General features: G+C 38.2%; 3 protein-coding genes across 4 annotated transcripts; 1 reads left to right on the forward strand and 2 right to left on the reverse strand.

Moving 5' to 3' along the window:
* Positions 1–1,978: 1,978 nt before the first annotated feature.
* Positions 1,979–4,594, reverse strand: LOC121634174 (potassium voltage-gated channel subfamily F member 1-like). Its single transcript, XM_041976682.1, has one exon. The coding sequence runs from the start codon at positions 4,368–4,370 to the stop codon at positions 2,871–2,873; it is 1,500 nt and encodes a 499-aa protein (XP_041832616.1). The 5' UTR covers positions 4,371–4,594; the 3' UTR covers positions 1,979–2,870.
* Positions 4,595–8,455: 3,861 nt separating this feature from the next.
* On the forward strand, positions 8,456–16,101 carry pdia6 (protein disulfide isomerase family A, member 6). Of its 2 annotated transcripts, none has more exons than XM_041976684.1 (13): positions 8,456–8,568; positions 8,901–9,042; positions 9,520–9,577; positions 10,977–11,103; positions 11,295–11,401; positions 11,503–11,630; positions 12,151–12,265; positions 13,623–13,763; positions 14,544–14,628; positions 14,710–14,782; positions 14,863–15,021; positions 15,109–15,205; positions 15,443–16,101. In XM_041976684.1, the coding sequence occupies exons 1-13, from the start codon at positions 8,550–8,552 to the stop codon at positions 15,509–15,511; spliced, it is 1,320 nt and encodes a 439-aa protein (XP_041832618.1). In that variant the 5' UTR covers positions 8,456–8,549; the 3' UTR covers positions 15,512–16,101. The 2 variants fall into 2 exon arrangements, with proteins under 2 accessions (XP_041832618.1, XP_041832619.1); XM_041976685.1 differs by having other exon boundaries at positions 11,506–11,630.
* On the reverse strand, positions 16,101–25,564 carry hpcal1 (hippocalcin-like 1). Its single transcript, XM_041976695.1, has 4 exons — positions 25,260–25,564; positions 19,371–19,867; positions 17,981–18,086; positions 16,101–16,683 (listed from the first exon to the last, which is right to left on the reverse strand). Exons 2-4 carry the CDS (start codon positions 19,746–19,748, stop codon positions 16,586–16,588), a joined length of 582 nt encoding a protein of 193 aa, XP_041832629.1. The 5' UTR covers positions 19,749–19,867; positions 25,260–25,564; the 3' UTR covers positions 16,101–16,585.
* Positions 25,565–26,335: the final 771 nt, after the last annotated feature.

Below are 26,335 nucleotides of genomic sequence, written 5' to 3' on the forward strand. Positions count from 1 at the left end.
ACCTGTCAGTGTGAACAAAGCCGCCCTTTCTCTCACTCTCTCTCTCTCTCTCTCTCTCTCAAGCTTTGACATGTGTGAATCTGCTGCTGGCCAGAGGAGATAGCAGTCCTGTATAGGACATGTGTGGGTGGACAGTCTGCTGAGTTCTCCCTGACCACCTTCATGTTCTTTCTTTTAGGACTTGGAGTTTGGTGGAAAACATTTCTGAGGAGGAAACCATGCTGAATGAATGCCTTCTTGCTAACAACACAAACTGACATGTTACAGCAACAGATGCACAAACCTTCTCAGTACTGCAGCATCAAAGTGTGCAAAGCAGCAATCACAACGCTTAGATTTTACATTTCATCATGTCGTTCTGAATATGAATAAATAATGTGATGTATGAGTATTTCTCTATTATAACATTTTCATTGACTAAGTGAATTTTACTGAAATAGGAGTTTTGTTTTTGTCAGTCATGGGTACATCAGTGATTCCCAAAGAGGATGCAGAACAGCTTAATTATTTTGACGACTGAAAATGTAAGTGTTTAATTTCTTGTTCTTTTTTTTCTTTACTTTATTTGCAATATAATACATGTAACACTTGAACCCTATAAAATTGCACAGGATGAAAACAGTCCAATTAGATTCCTAACAATTAAATTTAAAAAATTGAAGTGATCCTCTCAAATCAGGGGTGTCCAACTCAGTCCTTAAGAGCTGCAGCAGTTTTTTAAATGTCTCCCTGCCTCAGTACACCTGATTCAAATGAAATGGCTTTCCTCAACAGTTTGATGTCAAGTGCTGCCCAAGCATGTTAAGCTTTTGATCTGATTCAGGTGTGCTGCAGTAGGCAACATCCAAGACTGGCAGGACAGTGACCCTCGAGGGCCCACTTTGGGCCTCAAATGGTACAACAGTTTAACTAAAGAGAGAAAAAAAAATTATGGAAAGGAATTAAGCTTGAATATTAAAATGGGACCTAAAACTGAGACTTCTCCAGAGTTATTTATCTAGAAGTGACGTTGATTCTGACCCTCTTCAACTGCTTTTCATTCAAGCTCTGTTAAATTTAGCCCTTCTTCAAAGTTTCTCAGTCGAGTAAAGATCAGCACGCCTGGATCCAGTCATCATTGCATACTGTTAGATGTGTTTTTAAAACTGCTGTCCTACAGAGAGACCCACTAATTGGCATTTTTAATATTAAAATTCTTTGGTAGTAGTACAAGTACAGACCATTTACATTAGTGCCTAGCAAAGCTGGCCCACAGCATGATGAAACCTCCACTATGTTTAAAGGTGTTTTTGTGTTTTTGTCCTGATGTTCAGATGCTTAAATGCTCAGAGCAGCTTGTGTGCTAACAGATCAGCTAACAGACCTCTCTAAAATAATTCGATTTCTTCATTGTGGCATGGCCTGAAAGTGTTGTATAACTAAAAATACATTTAAAGCAGAAAAAAATTTGTATTTATATCTTCTTTTTAGTTTTTGAAAAACACTCTTTTGCAACTTTTGACATCCAAAAATGTTTTAATAGATAATCTTAACTCTGTGCTTACATTGCCAAATAAACCTAAGTGAATCCATCCATCAAACACCCTTAACCATCTGCGCCAGATGCCCCTTGGTGCTATAAATCTCATCACTGTTGTCATCATTTTTATGTGGTGTCCATGCACACAGCTTAATAATAAAATTCAAAATAGTTCATTTTAGATGTTCAGAATAAACTAACATAAAAATCTTTCAGCAGTTTGCTATGTGACATGTTAGACATGAAGTTCAAATGAAATATGTCAGATTCTAAATATAACCCCTCCTGCTGTGCTAAGTAATTATTATGATGACTGTTCTAATTGTGCAGCAAGTTTCATGTCACTCAGACTAATGGTGAAGGAGCTGAGACCTTTCAAATGGTGTGAAAATTTCACCTTTAAATAGCATCCACTAAACCAGAGTTCACCTTTAAAAGGCACGAATGAAAAAAGAAATGCAGCATGCTTTCAAGTTTAATCAAAATGAGAACAGCAATGCATTGACACGCTTTTCCAGACAGCTCGGTTCATTTTTCATTCGTTTTGGTTTTTATTAATAACCTACTTTTGCCATTCGTTTAACCTCACCGCCTGTTGCTTCTTTCTCTTGTTCATAACCTCAAGTTGATTCCTCTGAACATAAAGAGAGAGGTGACAGCTGCTGCAAAATTTAAACCCATTATAAGAATATGTCCCGCAGCCAGAGAAGCTTGTGAGGTCCCCGATGCTTGCAACATGAGCTCAACAAGGAATTCTGGCAAATGACAGAGCTGCTGCTTTATTCCTGCGCACAAGAAGAGCTTTATCTTATAGCGTATATATTACCTCACAGTCGCACAGCGTCAGATACAGAAATCTTACTGATGCAGATCACAGGCACAGATAGAAATGACAAACCCTCCTGGTTTCATTTCATGTAGCCAAATCTAGCAGCAACCTGTGACTTCGCTGAAATGTGTAGAATTATATCAGCTTTGTTGTGATGTTTCATGATTTCCCCTAAAGAAGCTGTGTGCCTCTCTTTAAAAAAATATCAATGATGAATAAATAATGGTGATACACAGAGAAATAAGCTACAGAGCAGTCTACAGTATACGTGTGAAATAATACAGGTATAAGGTTGTTATATAAGACTGGGGGATCCGTGAACTGGCTGTTGAATCAGTACGACTCACTGCGCAAAGGCGCAGCTCATCAAGTCACATATGTCCATTTAAAGAATGCATCATTGCGGTGTTATTATTTCTACAAGGCTATTTACAGTCTTAACATCATCGTATCGCTACCCAACATTTGTGACTTATGCAATGAACGATTCGTGTGATGTTATCCTGTTGATGTGTTCTCTTTTCATGAGATAAAATATTCAGTGGCCTCGGCTGTGCTCTCGAAGCTTGTTTCCATGCTTGGGGTCCGGATTCTTGCATCTCCTCTGGGATCTTTCAGCAAAGGTATGTATTTATCGCTTTGACAGGAGTCCATTGAGCTGTCCCAGACCCCGGCGCCGCAAATGTGTTTATGAGCCCCGGGTAAAGCCGTCAGCTCGCCTTCGCCGGTGCGCAACGCCATCAGTTCAATCTCGTGTTTGGCCGCAGTCTCCAGCACCTGTTGCTTGTTGTAGAACAAGACAAAATTGTTGATGATGGGGTGAATGGGCAGCGCTATGGCGATAACCCCACACAGAAAGCTGATGGCTGCATTACACCGACCTAAAGTGGTCTTGGGGTACACATCCCCATAGCCAACGGTGGTCATGGTGATCACAGCCCACCAGAACGACTGTGGGATGCTGGTGAACAGTGTGTCAGGGTGGTTCTGCTCCATGGTGTAGCCTAATGCAGAGAAAAGGAAGACCCCCACGCCCATGTACATGAGGAGCAGTCCAAGCTCTTTAAAGCTACTCTTCAGGGCAGATGTGAGGGTCTGGAGTCCAGAGGAATGGCGAGCCAGCTTGAAAATGCGCGCAATGCGCATTATGCGTAAAGCCTGCACAGCCTGCTGCACGTTCGCCAGCTCCATTACTCCCGCGCCGAAGGAGGTCAGAATCAGCACCACGAAGAAGGGCATGATCGCCATGAAGTCAATGATGTTCATGAAAGCCAGGACGAATTTTATTTTATTTGGGGAGGAGATCAGGCGAAGGATGTATTCAATAGTGAACCAGCCGATGCACACAGTCTCTATGACCTCCAGAGTTGGGTGCTCTGTGAGCTTACCCTCTGAGTCTTCAACCTGCAGATCGGGGATGGTCCCAACGCACATAACAACTGAAGAAATGAGGATAAAGATGAAAGAAACTATAGCGATTATGTGCGCTGGCAGCGAGGATTCTGGCTTCTCCATCAGCCTCCAGAGCGATATCTGAAAGCGCTGCCATCCTCCTGCAGAAGGATCTCCCTCTCGGTCCACAAGGATAGTTCTTACTTTCTCAGCAATCTCTGCAAGTTCATCCTCTACCTCTTTTAGGTGGCTTTTACAACATTCATCTAGAAAATCCGAGTCAATTTTCCAGAACTCCATCTCTTTCATGAAACAAATTGGACAGATGCCTTTTTTCATGTGAATCTCGCCATAATAGTACAACTCAATGATGCATTTAAATGCTTCAGGGTCTCTGTCAAAATAAAATTCTCCCGTGTCGGGGTCATAATCATCACATAGTGAAGATAGTTCTTCAGAGGACTTGAGCGAACAGTCTACCATTTCTGACAGTCGAGTCTCCGGGTAGCGATTCAACACGTCCCCATACAACACCTGTTTCACCCCGCCGATGTTCACCACAATTTCTGCCTCCTTACTTGCTTCAGAGCCATTGCAGTCTGCGTACCGAGTCCTATGGATCCCCCACATTATAATTGTGCCGAACCTGCCACCAAACAGTCCAAATATTTCCACAGAAATATTCACTGACAAAGTAAACGCAAGTCACCAGGCGCACTGGCGCTTTGCGCAAAGCCTCCAGTCTTTAACTCTGTGTTATGGGTGAGGAAAAAATAAAAAATAAAAATGTTTCTTCAGAACTGACTGCAGCATGAAGTGCTCTCAGTTCCACGCAGACGTGCTTGGAAGTGAACAGTGCGCCTGTGCGCTCCAGGAAAGTTGGCATTGAAGTGCGCCTTTTGTTAAGTTAACTATAATCCATCCGAGACTTCCGGTAATATATTTCTAAGTAACACTCCGACTGAAAGACATTGTAAGTTGGAAGATGTCCAAGTGCGGAGTATTTATTTGAAGGGCAATAGAATAAAATACCTTTAACTAACCTAAAAGAAATGCACAGCTTTCATTTTATGGATTTAACTATCACTGGACAGCCCAGTAGGACGGACGTGATGAGTTATAAGTTGTTTTCTTGCACAACATATGCTTCTGTTGAATAAAACAGACTAAGTCACTGAAAAAAGCACACAGTAAAATAATTTTAAATTAACAGGAGCCCTGTAGTCTGAAATATAGGTTCAGAATTTCCCTTTCCTGGCCATCAGCCTCTCCTGCCCTGTATGTTTTGTATGTTTCCAAGACAACCAATTCATTTAAATTGCTTATTATAGTATCTTAGTTCTGAGCAAACAAAAAATGTAATAAGTATAAAAATAATAATGAGTTAAGATTTCCCTTAATATTTAACCAATAAACTCAATGACCCCAATTATGACAGCCAAATACTTTATTTTTTAAGGTTGGCATATTGTCTTCCGGTTGGAGCGTCGTTTTGTGCGTCTGTCGCTCTCTACAGTCAGCGAATGCAGCGCCCTGCAGCCAGGAGGAGAACCTCCGCGTCGTTAGGCGAAACAGTTAAATATGAACTAAAGGAAATCACTGATACGGACTGCCTTGGCTTTCGGTTGTAGCTGAGAGTAACAACTAATTAACTAACACCAATTAATTGAAATGAACTGAAACTTCATGCATTCATGCATTCATTCATTCATTCATTCATTTAGCTGTTTTTAAATAAGCTTTTCTTTATCGACAACAATTTGGATGCATTAATCATAAACACAAGGGGGATTTATTAATTTATCACAAGTGTTGCATATTAAGTGAATTGACAGCATGGTTGTAAACACTCTCAGCTTTTCACTTGGTAACAGCTTACAGTAGTAGCACCAATCATTACCCAAGTAATGCTTAACTAAGGCATGCGTCATGATTATTAATTACATGTATTAATGCAGGACATATTAGTCCCTGTTGCTTGACATCAGTGAATAATTGGGTCACTATGACTTTAAATGATTGGTACTAAAATAAGAGATTATTATCTACCTCATATTCTGATTCATTGTCTGTGAAATCAAACTGACTGTATTTTAGTCTCATAAAATCTCATTTCAGGTCATTGTATTTTCTCTGCAAACTGTTCATCCGATGCTAAAAACTTACAGCGTAAACATAAATACAATGTAATACGTTAACATACTGTATCTCATATGTAAAATGTATATGATACTGAAAGCTACCTTGGTTGCATGTTAACAAATCTGTCATTCATGAAGTAATTATCTGAGGTAATATTATTTAGCGAATTATCTCTTAGGGGTAAACCAATCAAATAATGTCAAAGTGAAAAAAAATACCTCATTATGTCATATCATAAAACACTGCAAGCTCTAAATATCTTTTCAAGGTGTGTTTACAGAGAAAAAAAAAGTTTTCTTTAAACTTGGAGATTACTACATCTGAACGTTCTGCAGAAACCTACAGTTCCTTGTAGTTTGTCTTCACCTAGTGGTAACATCTGTACATTGCAATAGCAGCCTAAAGGCTTTCACCTTTCTGCAGTCCACTGAAAGCAGATTATTAAATGACTTATAAAATACATTAGGATTAATCCAGTTTTTGTAGAGTAAATTCTGAAAACAAAACTAATTAAAAACATGCAATGCTGTGGAGTTTTCTTAAAATAATGGCCTTTGGACTACTAAGTAAATATCCAAGTTGGAAATTAAACAACCAAAATGAACATATATGCTGATTTAAGATCATAGGGACCTAAACAAGCAAAACTGTTTAATAAAACAACATAAAAACAGGAAAATAAAAATAATAAATGTGCATTTTGTCTACTGTAAATGTGACATATTTATATCCTTTTGCTGTTCTTTTTTCAGGTTGATGTAACATTTTATTCATAAAGACATAGTGAAATTAGTAAAGTAAGTCTAAACTAAGTAAAGTAAATTTTAATTTACATAGTACTTTTCAAGTGCTTCACAATAAAACACAAAACAACACAGGAGACAACAAAAAATAAAACTAAGCAAAGCAAGTTTGTTTTTTGTTTTTTTTTAAATGCATTTTTAGCTGCTTTTTAAAAGAGATCACCGAGTCTGCAAACTCCAACTGAGAGAAAGGGATTTCCAAAAGGAGGGAGCCACTGCTGCAAATGCAGCTGTGTTTGCTTCACAACCAGCAGACCCCGATTATGTGATCTCAAGGACCTGCTGGGAACATAAGCCTGCAAAAGGTCACTGATATAAACTGGTGCTTAATCGTTTAGAGTTCTATATGTTAAAACCAGAATTTTAAAATGCACTCTGTAATAAACAGGGAGCCAGTGCAGCTGGAATACAATAAAGGTGACATGTAAGTACTTGGACGATTTTGTTATTAACCTTGCAGCAGCGTTCTGGACAATCTGAAGATGTTCCAGAAATTTTTTTTTTTACTTAAACATGTGACAATAAAGTTACAATAGTCGAGACGCGACGAAATGAAAGCATGAATGGTCATCTTAGATCGAGAACTGAAGGCCTAATAAATTAGGCAAGTGGGTGAAGACTCTCAACTATCTTACGAAAAAATCTGTCAGGGGCACAAACAAGGACTTCAGTTTTTGCATTCAATTGAAGTATTGTCATTCATCCAACTCCTGACAGAATCCAAACACATAAGCACAATCTGTAGCTTAAAATTATCCCGAGGTTTAAAAGAAATATATAGCTGAATATTATTAGCATAAAAATGATAAGAAATGTCTTTAAAAGAGACTAACATTTGCTGCAGAGGGTGCAGATATAAAGTTACAGGCCCCAAAACAGACCCCTGTGGAACACCATAGGTGAGTGGTGAAGAAAAGGGCTTAAATTTGTCAGCAGCCACAGAAAATGATTTTCCAGTTTGATATGAGGAAAACAGAATTTTGTGACAGCAGTTGCATATATAAACATAAAACCACAAAACACTCCTGTTGCAAAGTAGTTAAAATGTGTCAACTAATGCAGCACATTTATCTCCTTTTTTAAAATTAAAATAACCAACAATGACAACAGACAATGACAAACAACAATAAAAACAAAAAGAGACGAAAAACGTACTAACAAACATCAAAGGAACACAGATAAACATATATTCCATAAAAAACAACAACAAACAAACAAAAAAACAAAAAAACAAAAACAGGTGAATATAAAAAGGAGGACAAAATAACATTTATACAAATAACTGTTTCACCTCTGCGTGTGTGTGTGTGTGTGTGTGTGTGTGTGAGAGAGGTTACTGTTTTGTTGTATTTTGTTGAAGTATTTTTGTGTTTACTGAAATATGTTTTTGTATAGTTTTGGCTATCACAGTAACAGCATTAACTTTGCAATTTTATTTTTTGATGCAGAATATCTTCTGTATATGCTGTTCTCTATATTGCTGTTTATCTATAGCTAACATTCTTTTGTGGAAGGATTCAAAGCGGTTTAAAGAAGTCTACATCTCCAGTGGGGCATCTTAACTTTCAATTACACTATAAGAGTGAGTCATCCTTGTCATATCTTGCATCTCTTGTTGGTGCAGTTACATGCGTTGCTTCCTTTCTCCTCCAGCCCCTTTCCTCTTCTCCTCAATGTGCCGGTCCATTGAACTACACGGCGAACTCTGATTGGTTGAGGCGCGGCGTCGCCTGCGTTGGACCAATCAGAGTAGGCCACGGTAAGATTTTCTTTTTTTTTCCTTGTACTTTTGTGGGAGACGGCAGCAGCCGTAATCTGCGTGCGTTGTTGCAGGAGAGTGGTTACGCGGAGAGAAGTTAAAACCATGAAGCCACTTTTACTTGGTGAGTGCGTCTCTATCTGTTTTTCTTTTAACATTTTATTTATGATATATAATTTTTAGGGACGTATTACTGGTGTATGCTTTTGAGTTTATTTTAGCTACTCTGGTTAGCTTGAGAGGCTAAGTTTTAGTGCAAGGACAGGCCTCCGTTATCATTAAATCAATGAATTAAGAAGAGTAGGCTGAACAAATTATTTTAGAAATAACCCAACAAGCTGTATTTAGAAATGACACAATGTCCTGTTACTTTTTTCCTTGTCTAATGTGGCTGTTTTATTAAACGTAATTAATCAGACTTTGTTGAGAGACTCCTTTTGTGTCTTGTTTTTTTAGGAGTGCTGGGCTGCTCTCTGGTCCTAACTGTTCGAGCCTTATACTCATCCAGCGATGATGTTATTGAGCTGACACCTTCCAACTTCAACAGGGAGGTGATCCAGAGTGACAGTCTGTGGCTGGTTGAGTTTTATGCTCCTTGGTGAGTTCAAGTAACTGTGCAATATTCAGTAGTAACAGTTTAAACTCTTATATGGTTTAGTCACCTGTTGTAAACGCTTTCCTGCTGTGTAACTTGTGATCAGAAGAGACTCTAGAGACTTGTATGCAAATCTGGCTTCCCCTTCTTTGCTTCTGACACAGACCACAACCTTAGACTAAAGAGCACAACAGAAATGCTCAGTTTTTTAAGTACTAGAACTCGTTGATATAATATTGCAGAGCATGATTCTGTGATGAAGAACAGTGACAATCTTTTAATTTCTTTGTTTGTAGTTATGATTATATTTAGCAGCCTAGTATCAGCTTCAAAATGCCTATATCAAGTGCACAGTAGTTTAAAAAAAGTTTGAGTCTGTAATGATGTTGCATTGTGAACAATAAGGATTCCTGTATTTTATCAAGATCAGTATGGAAGTATGAGAATATTATTTACTCACTGAGTCTTGGTTTGTCGCAGGTGTGGACACTGTAAAAGTTTAGCTCCAGACTGGAAGAAGGCAGCTACCGCCCTCAAGGTAAACTGAACAACTCCAATCATCTTGGAAGCATGGACTATCTAAATAACAAATTTTTGCAACATTTAGTATTCTATTTATATTATTTACAACACAATAAACACATCCTGCAAAGTTTCAAGGTTGCATACTTAGCATAGTCCTTAGTTGCGATGACCATCTGAGAAATGATTATAGAAATCTGAGCTGTCATGTTTGCAAGCTGACAGGATTTATGAACACAAGAAATATTTTTTTTCCCCCTATTTGACTCTTTTAAACACAAACAAAAATGGTATGTCAACTACTTTATATTCTGTATTATGACAACGGTCACGGTGCACTGTGAAATGTGTTGCAAGTAGAACATTATACTCTTCTGTTGCCTCCTGTGAGTTTGTGGAGCTTGCTATAAGCCACTGCATCTTCATCTTTCTTTTACTGAACTTTTTCATTTTTATTTATAGTGGGTAGCATCCATTTTAAAATGCAAAGCTGTCATCTGTTTTTGTTCATCAGTCAGGTGGTTATAAAGATTGATGCTGTGCAATTATAACTGTTTTCAGTATCTAATTTTTACGGGTGTCATCGAAGTGTGAGGACATGGAAGTATGAAATGCCATGAAAGAATTTTCACTTTAATTTCAATACTGTAAGTTGCATCAGTCTTTTCATATCGCAGAGTATATTCAGGTTCACATGAAGAGAGCTTTGACTTAATATGTCAGAACATTTTAATGCTCTTTGTGAAAATGGCATTTGGGTTTTTCCAAGACATTTTAACAATCAGAGAGAAGTCCCTATAGTTTGAGCCAAATCATTGGAAGGGTTCATATGATCTGTAGAAAGTAAAAATACTGGCTGCACTTAGCCTCAAAACAAACTCTAATAAATAAAACCTTGTTTTCTGATTGTTTCAGAGTTGTTTCTTATCGAAGCATTTATGAACATGAACACAGCTCAACACAAGCCCATGGGGTGGGGCTGCACTGTTTTGCAGGTGGATTGTGTTGTCTGTGTAGTTCATACATGCAGATAAGGAGCAAAGGAAGATTACGGCTACTTGAACTCATCCACTATTGTTTGATAGTGGCTGAAAGCTCACATCCAAAAGATACATAGCTGCCACAAAGGTCTTAAACAATTAAATAAATGATGAAAAAATGCAGACAGAAGGCCACAAATAAACACTCCCCCACACACTTCCAGTGAGTCATAAGGACTGATTGAGAGGGATTACTTTTGTAATAGTCTGCATGTTGTTGCTGCGTTTTGTTTTGGGACCAGTAACACAACCAAGAAAGTAGAAGCAGTCTTAATTGATCGTTGCACTTGATTAAAAAACGTGAATACTGAAACTATAACAGGAATGTCAGTCATAAGTAGCAAATACAAACTGTTTGTATGACTGTATTTTCAGGGTATTGTCAAAGTTGGAGCAGTAGATGCTGACCAGCACAAGTCTCTGGGAGGGCAGTATGGCGTCAGAGGGTTCCCCACCATCAAGATCTTTGGAGCCAACAAAAACAAGCCAGAGGAATACCAAGGTACAGATGAGAGCAGTTCACATGTAAATGTGGAATTTAGTGGAACCTTCAGTTCCTACTAAAGTATCACCGACTTTGAGATGCATGCTCTTCATGTTTTGTTTAATCACTTGACTGCTTTCTAACCCATTTTTGGAAACTTTTTATTTGTTGGCTTCCATTTCACTAACTAAAACTTTACCACACCTCAGGGGGGCGCAGTAGCCAGGCCATTGTGGATGGAGCAATGAATGTTTTGCGCTCTCTGGTAAAAGAGAGGCTGGACGGCAAGTCTGGTGGGTCCGGTTACAACAAACAGGTAGAGGAAACAGCAAACTTGTGCAGCAATTCTTACTTTGCACTTCAGTGATGCTGGAAAGATGAACGAGTATCATTAAGTAACACATTACTGCCTTCCAGCAGAGCGGCGGCGGCAGCCAGAAGGATGTGGTCGAGCTCACTGATGACAACTTTGACAAGATGGTGCTGGACAGTGATGAAGTGTGGATGGTGGAGTTCTTTGCTCCCTGGTGTGGACACTGCAAAAAGTGAGTTTAGTAGCTGACAGTTAATCCCTGACAAGGATGGAAAGAAATCCTGTCATCTGTCTTTGAGTTTCCTGTTACTGTCTCAAGTGAAAACCTAAGATTGTTTGTGTTCTTCAAAGCATGAAATTTGTTTTTTAAAATCTAAATGGGGAAACAATGCTAGAAAAAAAACATCCCTATTGGTCTGGATAATCTTCAAAGCTCATTCACTGAAGTACTTCATTAATCCCTGAAAAAAAAAAAAAAAAACTCCTCATTTAGGTCAGTTTCTAATTTTTTCTATCCCAAATCTGGTTGAATCCAGTTTTCTACATTGAAAGTAGATATTTCAGACACAGATGATTTGGTGTCTAAACATATATTTGCTTATATATTAGTAAAGCTGTTGCTGGATATTAGTAACACTTGCTGGACTTCAGTAACAGCGGTAGTATTTTAAAAAGAAAAAGACAACCAGTGAAGTGAGCTTATTGAATAATGTGACATTTTTGTAACTATCAGTCTTTCCTTGTTTCGACAGTCTGGAGCCTGAGTGGGCAGCTGCAGCCACAGCTGTCAAGGAGCAGACAAATGGCAGAGTTCGCCTTGGGGCTGTGGACGCTACTGTACACCAGGTTCTGTCCAGTCGCTATGGGGTGAGTAAAAAGGACTAATATTATGCAGCATTTGTGTGCTTTTTTTAGGGCACATTAGAAAAAACGTGTAGATTCCTCAGTGTACATACTGAACCGGCACATCCCATTTTTCTAGCTCTTGTTTAAATTTAAATGCCCAAATTGCTAAGACCTGAACCCAGAAGTTATAACTGATATGCATGTTCAAAGTATTGCCAAAAAGGTTAGTTTGAAATGGGACTTTTCAGGTTTTTAAAATATTAATTCCAAGTCTTCAGTGTATTCTAGTAGAATACATTTGTTAAGAGGTACATATACATTGAAAATAGGTAGATCCAGCTATTTGTAATAGATTTCTGTTGGAGCACTCCTACTTTGTAAGAGCAGACAGGAGAGTGGGGCACTGAAGCCAAGCAATCTGTGCAAATGGCATAAGAAATATTTTCATAGCAAATAAACACTCAATCTGAAGATCAAAATCTGAATATGTGTACTCTTTTTTTTTATAGAGTAAATTTAGAAATTTTACTTTCCATCATAGGCCTTACTAAAGGTGAACTGGAGTTATTATTTTAATTTCTGGTTTCTTCAAAGCTGCTGGACTCTTTGGCAACAGCTTTAATGAAGTTGCAGATAATTGGAGTCGCCTATCCAAGCCTCTCTAGTCTGTATAACACATTAGTTCAGATTCTAAGTAATCATTTAAAACACCAAAGTTGAGTCACCTCGTGTTCTGCAAGGTGAAATAACTGTTTTTGTCAGGAGTCTGGTGGTTTCTGAAGAGATAAGATTTAGTTCCCTGTAGAAATGAGAAGAACTATTTTACAGGCAAAGCTTTAAAGATATGTTAATTGCATGCTAACATTGGTGTTTTGATTTTTGATGGATAAAAATAGCTGCTCCTAACTTAATTAACACACTCTAGATCAGGCATGTCAAACTGGTCCAGCAAAGGGCCGTGTGGCTGCAGGTTTTTGTTCCAACCAAGCAGCAGCACACCAGATTTGACTGATTCAATCAACTGATCTCAGTCTTCAGACAGCTGATTGGTCAAACTGTGTGCTCTTGGCTGGCTGGAACAAAAACCTGCAGCCACACGGCCCTTTGCTGGACCAGTTTGACATGCCTGCTCTAGATTATTTCCCGTATTGAACTTTGCCTTAACAAAAACAAATGATCCATTTTTTATGTTTGAGCAGAGTAATAAAAGTGTTCTCATGCATGAAGAAAGTTGGTTCATTCATTAAATCAGATTCTCTGCCTAAGGAGATCCAACTTCAAAGTGAAAAATGCAAATCTTATTTTCTTTTAATCTTCATTTCTTGCTCCACAGCCGCCTGCTAAATCTGGAGTTAAAACAATATTTTTGTTTGTTTAGATCCGCGGGTTTCCCACCATCAAGATTTTCCGTAAAGGCGAGGTGCCCGAGGACTACCAAGGAGGTCGCACTCGTGGAGACATCATCGAGAGGGCTATAGATCTGTTCTCGGACAACGCTCCTCCTCCTGAGCTGCAGGAGGTTAGTATTTGTATCACACATTCATGTGTATAAGGCTTGTGTCAAACCTGGAAATGAAGTTGTACGGGAGTGTTTTCCAAACCTTTTCTGCAGGGCTCCCTTTTCATTGACAACAACAGTGTCAAGCTCCCCCATCTCAGTGCCACTACAACGTGCACCTCAACATTTACTATGAAATGTACACAGTGTGCTGTTTGGCAGAGAATTAGTCTGGTATCTTTAATTTATTGACTGCTACTTAAGTTAAAACCATATCTGTGGTGGAGGGAAGTATTAACTCCTGCAACAGTGAGGTTTTTTACACCTGGTAACTGCACACTACTTTATATGAGCATGCTATTTACATAGCATTTGATGCTACAGATGCTGCTTTAGTACAACAACTCTGCTATTTACGACAGTGAAGTAGGTTTATTTTTTAATTTATGTTCAGGATTAGAAGTACTGATGAGTCCAGGAACAGAAGTTTGGCTTCATACTGTCAAATGCTAATATTTTAAGACATGCGACACACTGTGTTCTGTCTTCATTACCCACCATTGTACTTGGGAAACCCTTGCTATAGATTTTATTTAGCCTGGCTGCTAAATAAAATGCCTCAGTTAGGAAACCACTGTTGTACAGTAATTAACATATTTTAATCGATATTCAGTAACTGTTGAAGCAACACAACAGTTGTATAATAGGCTGCAAATGATCACAAAGTTGATCCTCAGATTATTAGCTCAACAAACTAAACAATCCAGTGAAATCTTTGATGTGTGTCAATGTTTCTAACAGATCCTCAGTGAAGACATCTTGAAGAAGACCTGTGAGGACAGTCAGCTGTGTATAATTGCCGTCCTGCCACATATCTTAGATACAGGTAAAAGAGAGCAACTTTGCGTTTACAAGTAACAAAATCTCCCCCGGAGTATTTATCATCTCCTGTCTTTTGTCTGTACAGGTGCAGCTGGTAGGAATGGTTACCTGGAGGTGATGATGAAACTAGCTGAGAAGTATAAGAAGAAGATGTGGGGGTATGAGCCCAAAGCCAAGTTATAGATTATTCTTAGTCTCTGAGTCATAATAACAAATGTGCTGTTTTTCCTCTTGTCAGCTGGATGTGGGCTGAAGCAGGAGCTCAGATGGAGCTGGAGGCATCTCTGGGTATCGGTGGGTTTGGCTACCCTGCCATGGCCGCCATCAACACACGGAAGATGAAATTTGCTCTCCTCAGGGGCTCCTTCAGTGAGACTGGCATTCATGAGTTCCTCAGGTAGGCAGGGCAGGTTGCCTGATATTTTTTTAAGATCTGAGCATAAACAGGCTGAATGGTGGAACTCACATTTTCTGATGTTTTCAGAGAGCTTTCTGTTGGCCGTGGCTCCACTGCAACACTGGGAGGTGGCGTTATGCCCAAGATTCAAACTGTGGAACCCTGGGATGGCAAAGATGGACAGGTGAGATGGAAAATATTAGTGGTCTCATGGTTGGTTTATTGCTGTGAATGAATCATTTTAAAGACCTAAACAAGTAGTATTGTGCAAAGTAAATGTTTCACATGTATTTGAGATTAGAAAACGTAATCACCCAAACCTACAATGTTTGTGCTCACATGGCTTCATCAGTTCGTTTAAGGTGTACTCTGAAAATCTCTGTTAACATCCTGTTGTTATTCTGCTCCTTGTTATTTTCAGCTTCCTGTGGAGGAAGAGTATGACCTTAGCGATGTTGACCTGGATGACTTTGACAAGGATGAGCTATGAGCTCGAACAGCATAGGATCTGATCCAGACTGGTTTTGGTCTGGTCTGGTCCTATGTGTCCCACCTTCCCTCTACTGTGGACCAATGGGAGGCTCTGTTGCCCGGTTACTGAAATACTCCAGAAAAGACACATGAGAGACACCTGCAGTTTCTCACATAATTTTTCTGTCACACAGGGAAAGGAGGGAGGGGAGCACATGCATCCCTGGCGTGAACTTTCACACAAACCTGCTGAACGGTAGAAGCTGCATAATTATACAGCTGCCTCCAGCTGAGAGAAGGAGTTTCTGAAGGTCACGTCAGTCATTCAAGTCTTTTTCCAACATTGTCCCTTTTCCCCTCTTCAGCCACCTTTCAAGCACCTATTTTAAGATGTGGACTTGTGAAAGTAACACTTCAACCTGATGTGACTACATGTGTTTTCTCTTTAAAAAAAACAGTGAATGAAAATTTTGGGAGGGTTTGCATTATGTCTGTCCAGGACAAGGGGATACGTGGGACTTGTGTAGATTTTTCTTACACGACTTTATTTGAATTGTGTGAAAACAAAATGACATTTTTTGTTACAAAAATAAAAAGGAATAAAAACAACTGTGGTCTCCTCATTCACATAAACTCACAATATAATAAGACACATCACTGAGCGCATGCAATATCAAAGGCATAGTTTGTTCAAAACAACTTTTTAAGCAACTGTTGATATCCTGAACAATGAGCCACATTATAACAGTCATGTCTAATAAAATTCTTAATTATTAGTTTCTTGGTGTAACATAATGGGAGGCCTACTTGACAGTTTATGATCCAGTCGGTACAAATATACGATATGGCACTTCACTTAGGGAGCCGTATCAAATTGAGAGCAGTTTGGAAAAAAGCACAAACAATACTGAAAAGCTCATGATCCAAAGAGAAAGATCCAAATTTGTACGAGAATCATACATCAATGTAAACATGGAGTGTTAAATAGAAGGGAGAGGCTGTGAAGTGATGTTGAGTGAGCCTCTCTCACGGAAATGGTATGAAGCTGGATTGCTGTTGGTGTGCTCGTGCTGCAGTGTGTGTGTTTGTGTCCTCAGAACTGACGAGAGGTTCCCTGATCCGACTGCAGCAGCCTAACAATAGATGGGTCGCTCTTGGCACCTTTAATGAACTCCTCCAAAGACAATCTACCTGTGGAGCACAGAGCAAAAAAGATCTCCTGTCATCCGGAGCAGAGCAGGAAGTAACTCATGCAACACTCCACCTATAAAAGCTTGTATGTTCTTTTGGGCTCATTAACAAACAAGATCACTGCTGCCCCAGATAACAGTGCATTTCAAGTGTCCAACCTCCCTCACTGAGTCTAAATGCGTCAACTCAGATCAGTCAGCAGGTGATGCTGTTGCTCAGCTTAAATGATTCAATTACATGGCCTCTGTGATCAGTGTTGAGGTTTAAAAAATCTAAATAAATACAAAAAAGTTAGAGACCTCATATAGACCTACAAATTTTCAGAATAACATACCATATGACATTATCTTTAAAAATAAAATAAAATTACAGTAATTTTCTTTTCTGGAAGGAACATAAGAAAAAGAATAAGCTTTTTTTGGATGTTTTTTATTGGCTAAAACCATGCAAAATACAGCAAAATGGCCACAAAAATGTGTTTAGTCATAATATATAACAGCATTTCAAAACTCAGGTATCCATCCATCTTGAACAGACTGCTATCCTGCACAATTATTTCTGCACTACTTATTATGTGATGGTTTTGTAACAACAGCCTCAAAGCCTTTGAGAATTGGTGTGCCGGGAGTACAGAAAACATGGTCAGCTTGTATCCCTTTGGCCTCTTTTATGTTTTGATGAATATCCCTCTAATATTTTATAGAACAGTACAACAGGATGCTGTTTTCTGTCCCCAATCAGTGGAGAGTGAGATTTGGTAGATTTGCAGCTCTTGTTGTTACCTGTTACCATCTGATGTAAAAGTTCTGAACCATCTGCTTTAAAACTGTGTTCCGATTACCACGAACTAGCTCTAAATATGTAAGCTGTGATGTGTCAAACACATTCAGAGCAATAACGCACATGTCATGGGTGTAACGTCACCTTTTCACACTGAATGTCAAACCAGCAGCATTTGGGGGGGGGGGGGGGTACACAAGACTGTTAATAGCTTCATTTATATATATCCTGTTCTTCCTACAACATCTTCAGTACTTCCTATTGCTCTCAAAAATGCTCTGTGGTGCATAATATCTAGTACTGCCATATGATTAATCTTATATAATTTGGAAAATGTATTTTCAAATGACAGATACCACCAACAATATTTTCCATATACACCTTTTACAAAAGGTTTAATTTGTTTCTTAAAGACAACCAGTGTACCCATTTGGCATAAACCAAAGGTAAAAGCAGGTTAATCTGCATTCACAATAGACATGTATATAAAAAACAAACATCACACCATCAGTCTTACCATCGTTGTCAATGTCCATTTGTCTGAAGATCTTATCTGTCCTTTTCTCCGGTGTTGACTCATCCTCAGGCATCTTCATTACGGATGACACCATCTTGTAAATTGCCTATAAAGAAGGAAAATGATGATTGCTGTGATGTCAATATTGATCCTGAAGCAGTAAAGGTGAAAAATAACATTTTGCTGGCATATTTCTTACATTTATTGGCTTGATGCTGTAACCTCTTTTCTGCTGCCACCTGACTAAAAAGTTGCTCAGACATCATGAGCATGCTTATTGGAGACATGTCTATTTGTAAATTTTAGATTAAGTAAAGGTCTCTGCTGAGGGAAAGATATTTTGCAGGAAAAGCATGAACCATTCTGCAGTAACAAGAGTACTGAGATGCTTTAATGTTGTTTTTGTCACATTCATTTGTATTCGCAAACTCCACAGGCTGAGCCAATATTGGTATGGTGCCACACGCTGCTCAGCTCACCATACTGGAAGAGTAAATACAATCACAGAGATAAGGAAAGCAGCTAGGGCAGCCTGCCTGCATGATAGCAGATGAAAATATCTTACAAATTCATGCCAGCGAATTACAACTGAACCTAAGAACAGGCTTTAACACTGGCCTAATATAACACTAACATTTAGAGTTGAAATTATCTGATCAATAATTATAAAAAAAGATTAATCTATTGCTCATATTTGTATCAACTATTTAAATTAAGCAAGAGCACATGACAATCCTAAGTTGCAGCTGCTTTTGTTTGGCTTTATGAAGTTATGACTTATATAAGTTATAAGTTTTAGATAATAAGCTAATATACCAGAAAGGCTTTTGATGACGACAACCTGACATAATTTGTTATTATGCTGTCAATAAAGTCAATGAAATAAACTATTCAAGGTAATAATTAGGTAATAATTAAAATAAACAAATAAATAAAAGATTTTTTAAAAAGAATAATTTTTTCAATAAGTGAATGAATGAATGAATGAATGAAGGAAGGAAGGAAGGAAGGAAGGAAGGAAGCAAATATGTCCTAGAAACCAGTAAACAATCTCTCATATTTACTTCATTTATTTATTTTAGGGTTTTAAAAACAATGTGAATAGATGCATATTTATCTACTAAAATATTTATTTAATATTAATGAAAATGACAAATCGGGATCAGAATCTATGATCTTGAATATATTTTCTTTTTCATTTCCAGACCAGAGAAACAGTGACGGAGTTCAAGTAGTGAAATGTGTTAGATTTACACTCTTTCTCTTCCTCATCTTACACATTATTTTGTTTTATCAGCTACAAACTGATTCATCTGATTCCATTCATAAATCTCAGATGGCACATGCAAGGTCCACATGTATGAGACCATGCAGCAAAGTATATTCTTACCTGAACTATCTCCAGCATCTCTGCCCGGCTGATGTACCCGTTCCCGTCCAGGTCATACATGCTGAAGGCCCAGCGCAGCTTCTGCTCGAGCCCTCCACGAGACGTCACACTCAGCGCTATGACGAACTCCCTGAAATCAATTGTGGCATCGCCGTTGGTGTCGAACGTGCGAAAGACGTGCTCTGCAAACTTTGAGGCGTCTCCATATGGGAAGAAGTTGGCGTAGATCTTCTTGAACTCCTCCACAGTCAGGTGGCCGGTGGGACAGTCCTTCAGGAAGCCGCGGTACCACTCCTGCAGTTCGTGGTCGGTGAACTCTGTGTTTTCTCTCAGGTCGTTCAGGACTTCAGGCCGCAGCTTGCTGTTCTGTTTCCCCATGACGCAGCACTTCCACAGGCAGACAGCTGGGCTGGTGTTTTCACCTTCTCTGCACACTTCTTCGCTCTCCCTGCACTTTTGCTCTCTCTACGTCAACGGCTGCTCGGCTTCCTCTGCTCCTACAGGGAAGCAACAACCCTCATTAATATCCTTGTGTGAATTTCATAAATGATTCATGGTTTCAATTATTCGTCTCAGTTTTCAGCAGTGTTTAAACATAAAACATGTGCTGAAGATTGTTTCCAAACAGCCAAGCAGATGAGAGATATCTGGATAGCTGAGACAGTGTCCATGCATACATTAAAAAAAAATAAATAAACAATCATATATATGTATATATAGAGAGAGATATATATACTCTGATCTGATGTTGTTTATCTACATAATGTATGTTGTTGTTGGTGGTGATGGTGGTTGGGGGGAGGACTCTGTGGTCTCCGTGGATACAGTATTACTTCTCTGGCACAGTGATAATTCATCGACCCTGCCCCTGCATGACAGAGGGACAAGTGTCCTGGGGCATTGTAATTCTTAATAAAGCCACTTTCTGAAAGGTCAGGCTGTTACTGGCTGCTGTTACTGAGAGGACCAGACACTCACCTCAACAATAGTGCCCTCCTTCATGGGAGAATAGGTCTCATTGATTTTAAGCAGGTGGAATTCATTTACTGATAAAAAAGAAACATAAATGATGGCTAAAAAATACCAATGCAAACAAGGAAACAAAAATATTTAACCACCTGGGCCTATTTACCTTTGGTTGTTGTGTTTTGTTTAAATCATGTTACCAAGGTTACAGTATATTCTGCCAAATAAGTTTATTCATGTATGCAGGGTTTTTCATGATTAAGAATATGAGGATGCATAAACACAACACATCCCGTATCAAATATAATTATTAGGATGGGACAGTTGTGCATGATGAGGCAAACAAATATGGTTTCAAAAAGGTTATGACAGCTGCAGTAAGTCAGAGTAACACTGTTAATATGCAGATAAATATAACGTTTTAGAGTGTTTATCCTTCAAAATAACCTTAAACATTTATCAGTTCTTAAGATGTTTAAGAGCAAGGAAGCCTTTAAGTTGTTTCCCTGTAACACAAAAAGAAAAAGCCACACAGAAAAACTAATTTCATGGTCACATCACACAATAAAAATGAAAAATCAAAGCAAATTACATTTCTCCTAAATTGTGGTAGAAACTGGCCAAAACCTGAGCTTTTTCTTTTGCATGTATCTGGTAAAATGTGAGTGGGAGGCATGGAAAGGAGAGGTGTGTGGGGGTAGGGAGGAAGAAAGAATTGGAAAGTGTGACACATACAAGAAAAACTATTTCCAGCTATGCTGCATGAGCCGCCTTGCTAATACCAGAGGTTCAATTACACAATAAGCTTTCTGAATAACACCTCCACTTCTCTGTTACCATTAATGAATTTACATGGAGAGATGTATTACATCCCACCGGTCCTCTGTTCCTGCCAGCAGAATAATTCTATCTGGCAGAAAACAGATGAGCACAATTTGGATGAGCTTTCCGCACAAAGACACCCTCATTTCTTTTAATTGTCACACAAGTGTAATTTCCTGCAGTTTTATAAATCAAAGTCAGACGGAAAAGCAGGTTTGAGGAATAGCAAGTGACACAATCTGTTCACAAAAGCTCAGGCTCATGAATAGAAAAGAAATAGATTAAAGCAGATATAAGGAACGTTAATATGATAAACTTTTTCCTCCAATTTTGATATCATGTTTATTACAATCTAAAATAAAAAAATCCTATTCTAGTGGTGTCACTATGACTCATCAATCTTTACTAGGAACGTAAAAAAAAAAATTAAAGTTTATTTTAGGAGTTTGATTAACATTCAGTTACGTTCTTATTTGTTGAGAGGTAATTAAGTTGACATTATTATACATAGTATAACATAAAGAAAAGAAACATGCTCAAATCAAATATACTTAAAAACTTAAGATGCTAATAAAATAACTAAAACTATCACAAAGTTTTATAAATTCATCACAGCAACAAGAAAGAGCAGACACGTTCACGGTGCTGTATTCATCAGTGCTGTTAGATTCACTTATTATTGTGAAAGCACTAGCAAAAGTAAAGATTGTTTTAATGGTTAATATAACTGCAGTCTTTAAATTCAAGTTTAATAAAAGTAGAGCAGCTATGTGACATTATATTTGGTGAAGAGGTCTTCTCTGCATACATGACATCTATAACCCAGCTGACAATTTGCAGACAGAACTAAACTTTCAGGTTCTTCTTTTGTACCGTTTAGGATGGTTGGAAGTAGAAATAGATAAATAAATGTTATGGCTTGATTGATTACCATCAGCTGAAGTAACTGTGCAAATTTACAGTTTGGTCATGAGGTAAAAAAAGAAAAAAAGAAGCAACAGAACTATCATTTTTTTGTATTATGTCATTCTTATTTCATGAATAACCAAATCCTAATCTTAATTTAAAGTACGGCATGTTGTACTTGCACAAATCTTCACAGATTGAAAAAGCTAAATGTCAAGGCTAGAGACAAAGTCTTCTGTTGCAGTTTAAAATAACACTCTGTCTTCTAACAGGATTTGTGGTGGTTTTTCCAAAGCTAAGGAGAAGCACAGACTAAATGATTCTTCCTTTGAGAATATAATATCATGCCTGCTAATTTTGTGTTATCTGGACTCCGGAATAAATACCACCCTGCCCTACAGGCCTGACCATAGCACTTCCTCTTTAACATACAACAGGATGGGGAAGCGGTGGCAGCTCCTCAGCTCTTCGTCACATGGATTTTCCAGGACAGCTCAGTGTGCAGGCTGAGCAGGAACAGACATAAATACAGGCATTGCTATTTTATACCCTGAAACACACAAAGCCAAATGAAACCCAGTAGAAACCAAGCGGGAAAAGTTGAAAGTGTTGCCCTGACACAGAACTAGTCAAAGATTCTGACAGAGTTAAATTACACAAACATGCTTTTATAACGCTGTGAACTGTAATAGTTTTAGAGAAATACTGCTTAGTTAACTAACAAATATTTTTCCTACTTAAATAAACAGGAAGAACATTTCTTTGCATGTCTGACTTGTTTTTTAAACTGATTTTTGCTGCATTGTTAAATTTTGCTACAATAACTGCCAGATATTAACCTTATTTTCAGATGACCACCTTCACAGACAAAAATCTCTCTCTGTTGTAGAAGCTGGAGCAGAAGAGTTCATTTTAAAAGCTCGGCACAATCAGTAAGCCCTGCTAAATACACAACAGTCCTTCGAGATTGCCTTTCCACATTCAGTGTTTGTAATTCCCCTCGATTACACAGCAACAGCCTCTCTCCTTGGCCCCAACCCCCACAGCCATTCCTGGTCTGTATGGTCAACTATTTCCAGTGGGTTCCCCTCCAAATGAAACTCACAAAAGCCTCAGAGCAGCATGTTTCCCCCTTCCCATAGCTACAGAGGGGTTCTTGTAAACCTCTGACCAGTTTAATTATTGTTTGCTAATCATAGCCTTCCTCATTTCCTCTGTAAAGATGTGTCACAACAAAGAGAATTCTATTTTTTCCCCAGATGTTCATTACATCATTCACAGCAGAAGTGAAGTGTTAAAGGAAGCAAAAAAAAAGGGCATTAGACACTTTCAAACATGATGTATCCCTTAACTACACTGTAAGGATTTGGAGAGACAAATAACTGTGGTATTGAAAGTTCAGTGTTAAATATTTTTGCTTTATATGTGATTTCAGATCAGTTTAAATTTCTGGATTTTTGTATTTCTTGTTTCATAATGTTTTAAATGTTTTCTGCTGGTAAATGTTCTCGTCTGTGGGAAGGCCAGTAAATATAGTTGAGCATTAATGGTGCCTTCACAGATGTGTAAGTTACCCATGCCACGTGAACAGATGCTGACTTTTGAGTTATGTTCTGATAACAGGCAACAGGGTCCATCCTCTTTAATCTGGAGGACCCACTCATGGTTCCCAAAAAGAATGACAAATTTTGATTCGTCATCATTTCAAGTCAGTTAATCTTGGTTCAGTAGAGAGATGTGGTATCTCCAGGATGCTCTTTTATACTCAGTGATGTTGTAAAATAACCTAATATGCTGAGACATTTTCCATTGAAGTATTTAAAAGTATTTACCACTACTTATTTTAGCAAAACATCTGTCAACAAGTAGCTGGCATCAAATTTACATTAAAACAGAAAATGTGTTTCATGCCTGATGCATTGCGTTTCTGTATGGCTTTTACAATTCCCATTATAGTGTGTGTTTCGGTGGATGAGCAGAGCAGTAGTGGAGCATGGAGTATTGTGTACTTCTGGCAACTAGGTCTGCAGCAGGTGGGTGAGGAGTCAGGAGTCCATCGAGCGTATAAGAAAGAACACAAGAAATGAGCTCTCTAGAAATACTTGCTTTCAGCGCTGCTTCCCTCTGAACTCATGTCAGTGAAAATCATTCAGCAGATCAGGATGAAGTCCCATGGCACACCAGTAGTCAAGGCAACGGGATAGTAGTACTAAGGCTTATGAGAGGGAGGCAGGATAACTATCAATCTGGGGCACATGCAGGGCCGGAGATATACTACTAATACTTAAAAAAACAAGTTTTTTGTTTTTTTGGTTTTTTTTTTTTGAGTTTTTTTGTGTGTTTATGAAATGTGTGCTTTTCTTCAAGGGCTGTAGTGCAATAGCCTCTGCACCATCAGATTTGTTATGATGCAAAAACGTTTACACTAAACGACATAGTTCTGCTCTGTGTGCAGAAGTTTGCAACTACAAAAAAAATGGGATGTTTTTTGGGGATAATGCTTACAGAAAAAAATTGCAAGGAGTGTGACACACCACAACATACAGTTTTTCTAAACTTAGTATTATTTGCTTAATTTCAAAACCCAATTATCAAGCAAGCTTTAATGTAAAAAAAAAAAAAAGATAAATGTTTGTTAATTAGTTAAACATCTCTTTTTCGGGAACATCTTTCCAAAAGAAATCTGAGATGTCACGTTGCACATCCATCACCACAAAATAACTCACATAAGTATTAGTTATTTATCTTAATTTCTATATAATTTGTTAAACCGGGTTTTTAAGTAGTGGAGAACATAAAACTGTTATTTTTTCTTTCCTCCTGTTTAATAAGTGCCTTTAACTATTTTAGACATTTCATTTAAAAAAAGCCCACTGAAGAAATAAAAAAAAACTAAAGATTGTTATAATTATGTCGTCCATCCCTACTTTCTCTTTAACTACTGCACATTTATGTATATAAATACAGGCATTGCAGATTTTTAGAAAGAATTTGTCATGCTCCTAGTGTTAGTAATACTGCCAACTCCTGTTTAAATGTACTTTCTCATGTAGGTGGGATACGATGGGTGTAGTCCGTGTAACACCCCCTCTCTGTCTGCCTTGCAGAAACTGCCTCAGCAGTCCAGAGTTACCACTGAGATACAGTGGACTTTACAGAAATACATAATGCTGTGATAAATTAATCCAAACTTACCTCTTGAAGGACTCGTTTGTGGGTGAAAAAGTCCACTTAGTAAAGGTCCACTCTTCCACTTTATGGCGTCCCCACCAGCCTAACTTGACGTTAACTTACAGTAGTCAAGCTTTCCACAGATGAAACTGCAAAAGACGGAGGAAAAAAATGCTCGAATTACTCTGACCCGTTTTAAAAGAAATATGAAAGAAAAAAAGCGTTTGACCAGAGTAGTTTGAATGTTGCTTTATAAACTAGGGTTTAGCACGGAGTATCCTGCTAGAAGCAGTTTTATCATTTAGTGGAAGATGTGGCACAGAGCTCGGTTTCCATCAGATTCGACCAAAGTGCCACAAAAGGGGTTGTCTTTCTCTTTAAAGGAAACTACATGCATTTCATGTAGCTGTTTGATTCTACTCGCACTTTTATAGTAATTGTAGTCTGGGTAAACACTAAGATCAACATACCCATCACTCTGATTTTATTTCTATCATAGCGTTTTGGTTTTTAGTTTTTGAGTAGTACTCATAGTCACCCCTCCATACACAAAATGGACCCGTCCACTCTCGCTACTTCCATCGCAGAAACGGTGGAAAATTATAACTGAGGACTATTATTAGAGCAATATCTTAAATAAACGTTTGTCATTTAAGGGAAAACCTCGCAAATGACAAACATGGCGCCAGAATAACAAACACAAATGTTAAAATATACACATAAACTGGAGGAAGAAAATTGTAATTCTACAACAATGTCTAATAATTTAAACAAAAGTAAGGGCACCCAAGGGATTTCACTGGCGTTATCCTATCACGTAGATATCAATATAACATAAATACACTTTTTGTTGTTGTTGTTTTCTTTTTTTGTTTTCTTTTTTTAGGGGATGGGGTTGTCTAATTAGAGGTGTTGTGGGTTTTTCCAATTAAAATGATACAAATATCAAAAAGAGTATACCATACTGTCCATTACTAGTCCCTCGGAAGTTATGAGGCAAGTTATACAACACTGTCAGTAGCTGATTTTTTTTTTTTTTTTTTTTTTTTTTTTTTGTATTTAGAATATAATTTTTATATGTTCCCCTTCAACCTTTCAGC

This window comes from Melanotaenia boesemani, chromosome 22 (genome assembly GCF_017639745.1).
Source record: "Melanotaenia boesemani isolate fMelBoe1 chromosome 22, fMelBoe1.pri, whole genome shotgun sequence".
NCBI classification, from domain to species: domain Eukaryota; kingdom Metazoa; phylum Chordata; class Actinopteri; order Atheriniformes; family Melanotaeniidae; genus Melanotaenia; species Melanotaenia boesemani.

Coding starts and splice junctions, on each gene's coding strand:
- pdia6 (XM_041976684.1), top strand. Junction 11,104..11,294: donor CAAGCCAGAGGAATACCAAG/GTACAGATGAGA, acceptor ACCACACCTCAG/GGGGGCGCAGTAGCCAGGCC. Junction 15,206..15,442: donor GGGATGGCAAAGATGGACAG/GTGAGATGGAAA, acceptor TGTTATTTTCAG/CTTCCTGTGGAGGAAGAGTA.
- LOC121634174 (XM_041976682.1), bottom strand. CDS start 4,370: ATGTGGGGGATCCATAGGACTCGGTACGCAGACTGCAATGGCTCTGAA.
- hpcal1 (XM_041976695.1), bottom strand. CDS start 19,748: ATGGGGAAACAGAACAGCAAGCTGCGGCCTGAAGTCCTGAACGACCTG. Junction 18,087..19,370: donor AGATGCTGGAGATAGTTCAG/GTAAGAATATAC, acceptor CCTTCTTTATAG/GCAATTTACAAGATGGTGTC. Junction 16,684..17,980: donor AATGGACATTGACAACGATG/GTAAGACTGATG, acceptor TGTGCTCCACAG/GTAGATTGTCTTTGGAGGAG.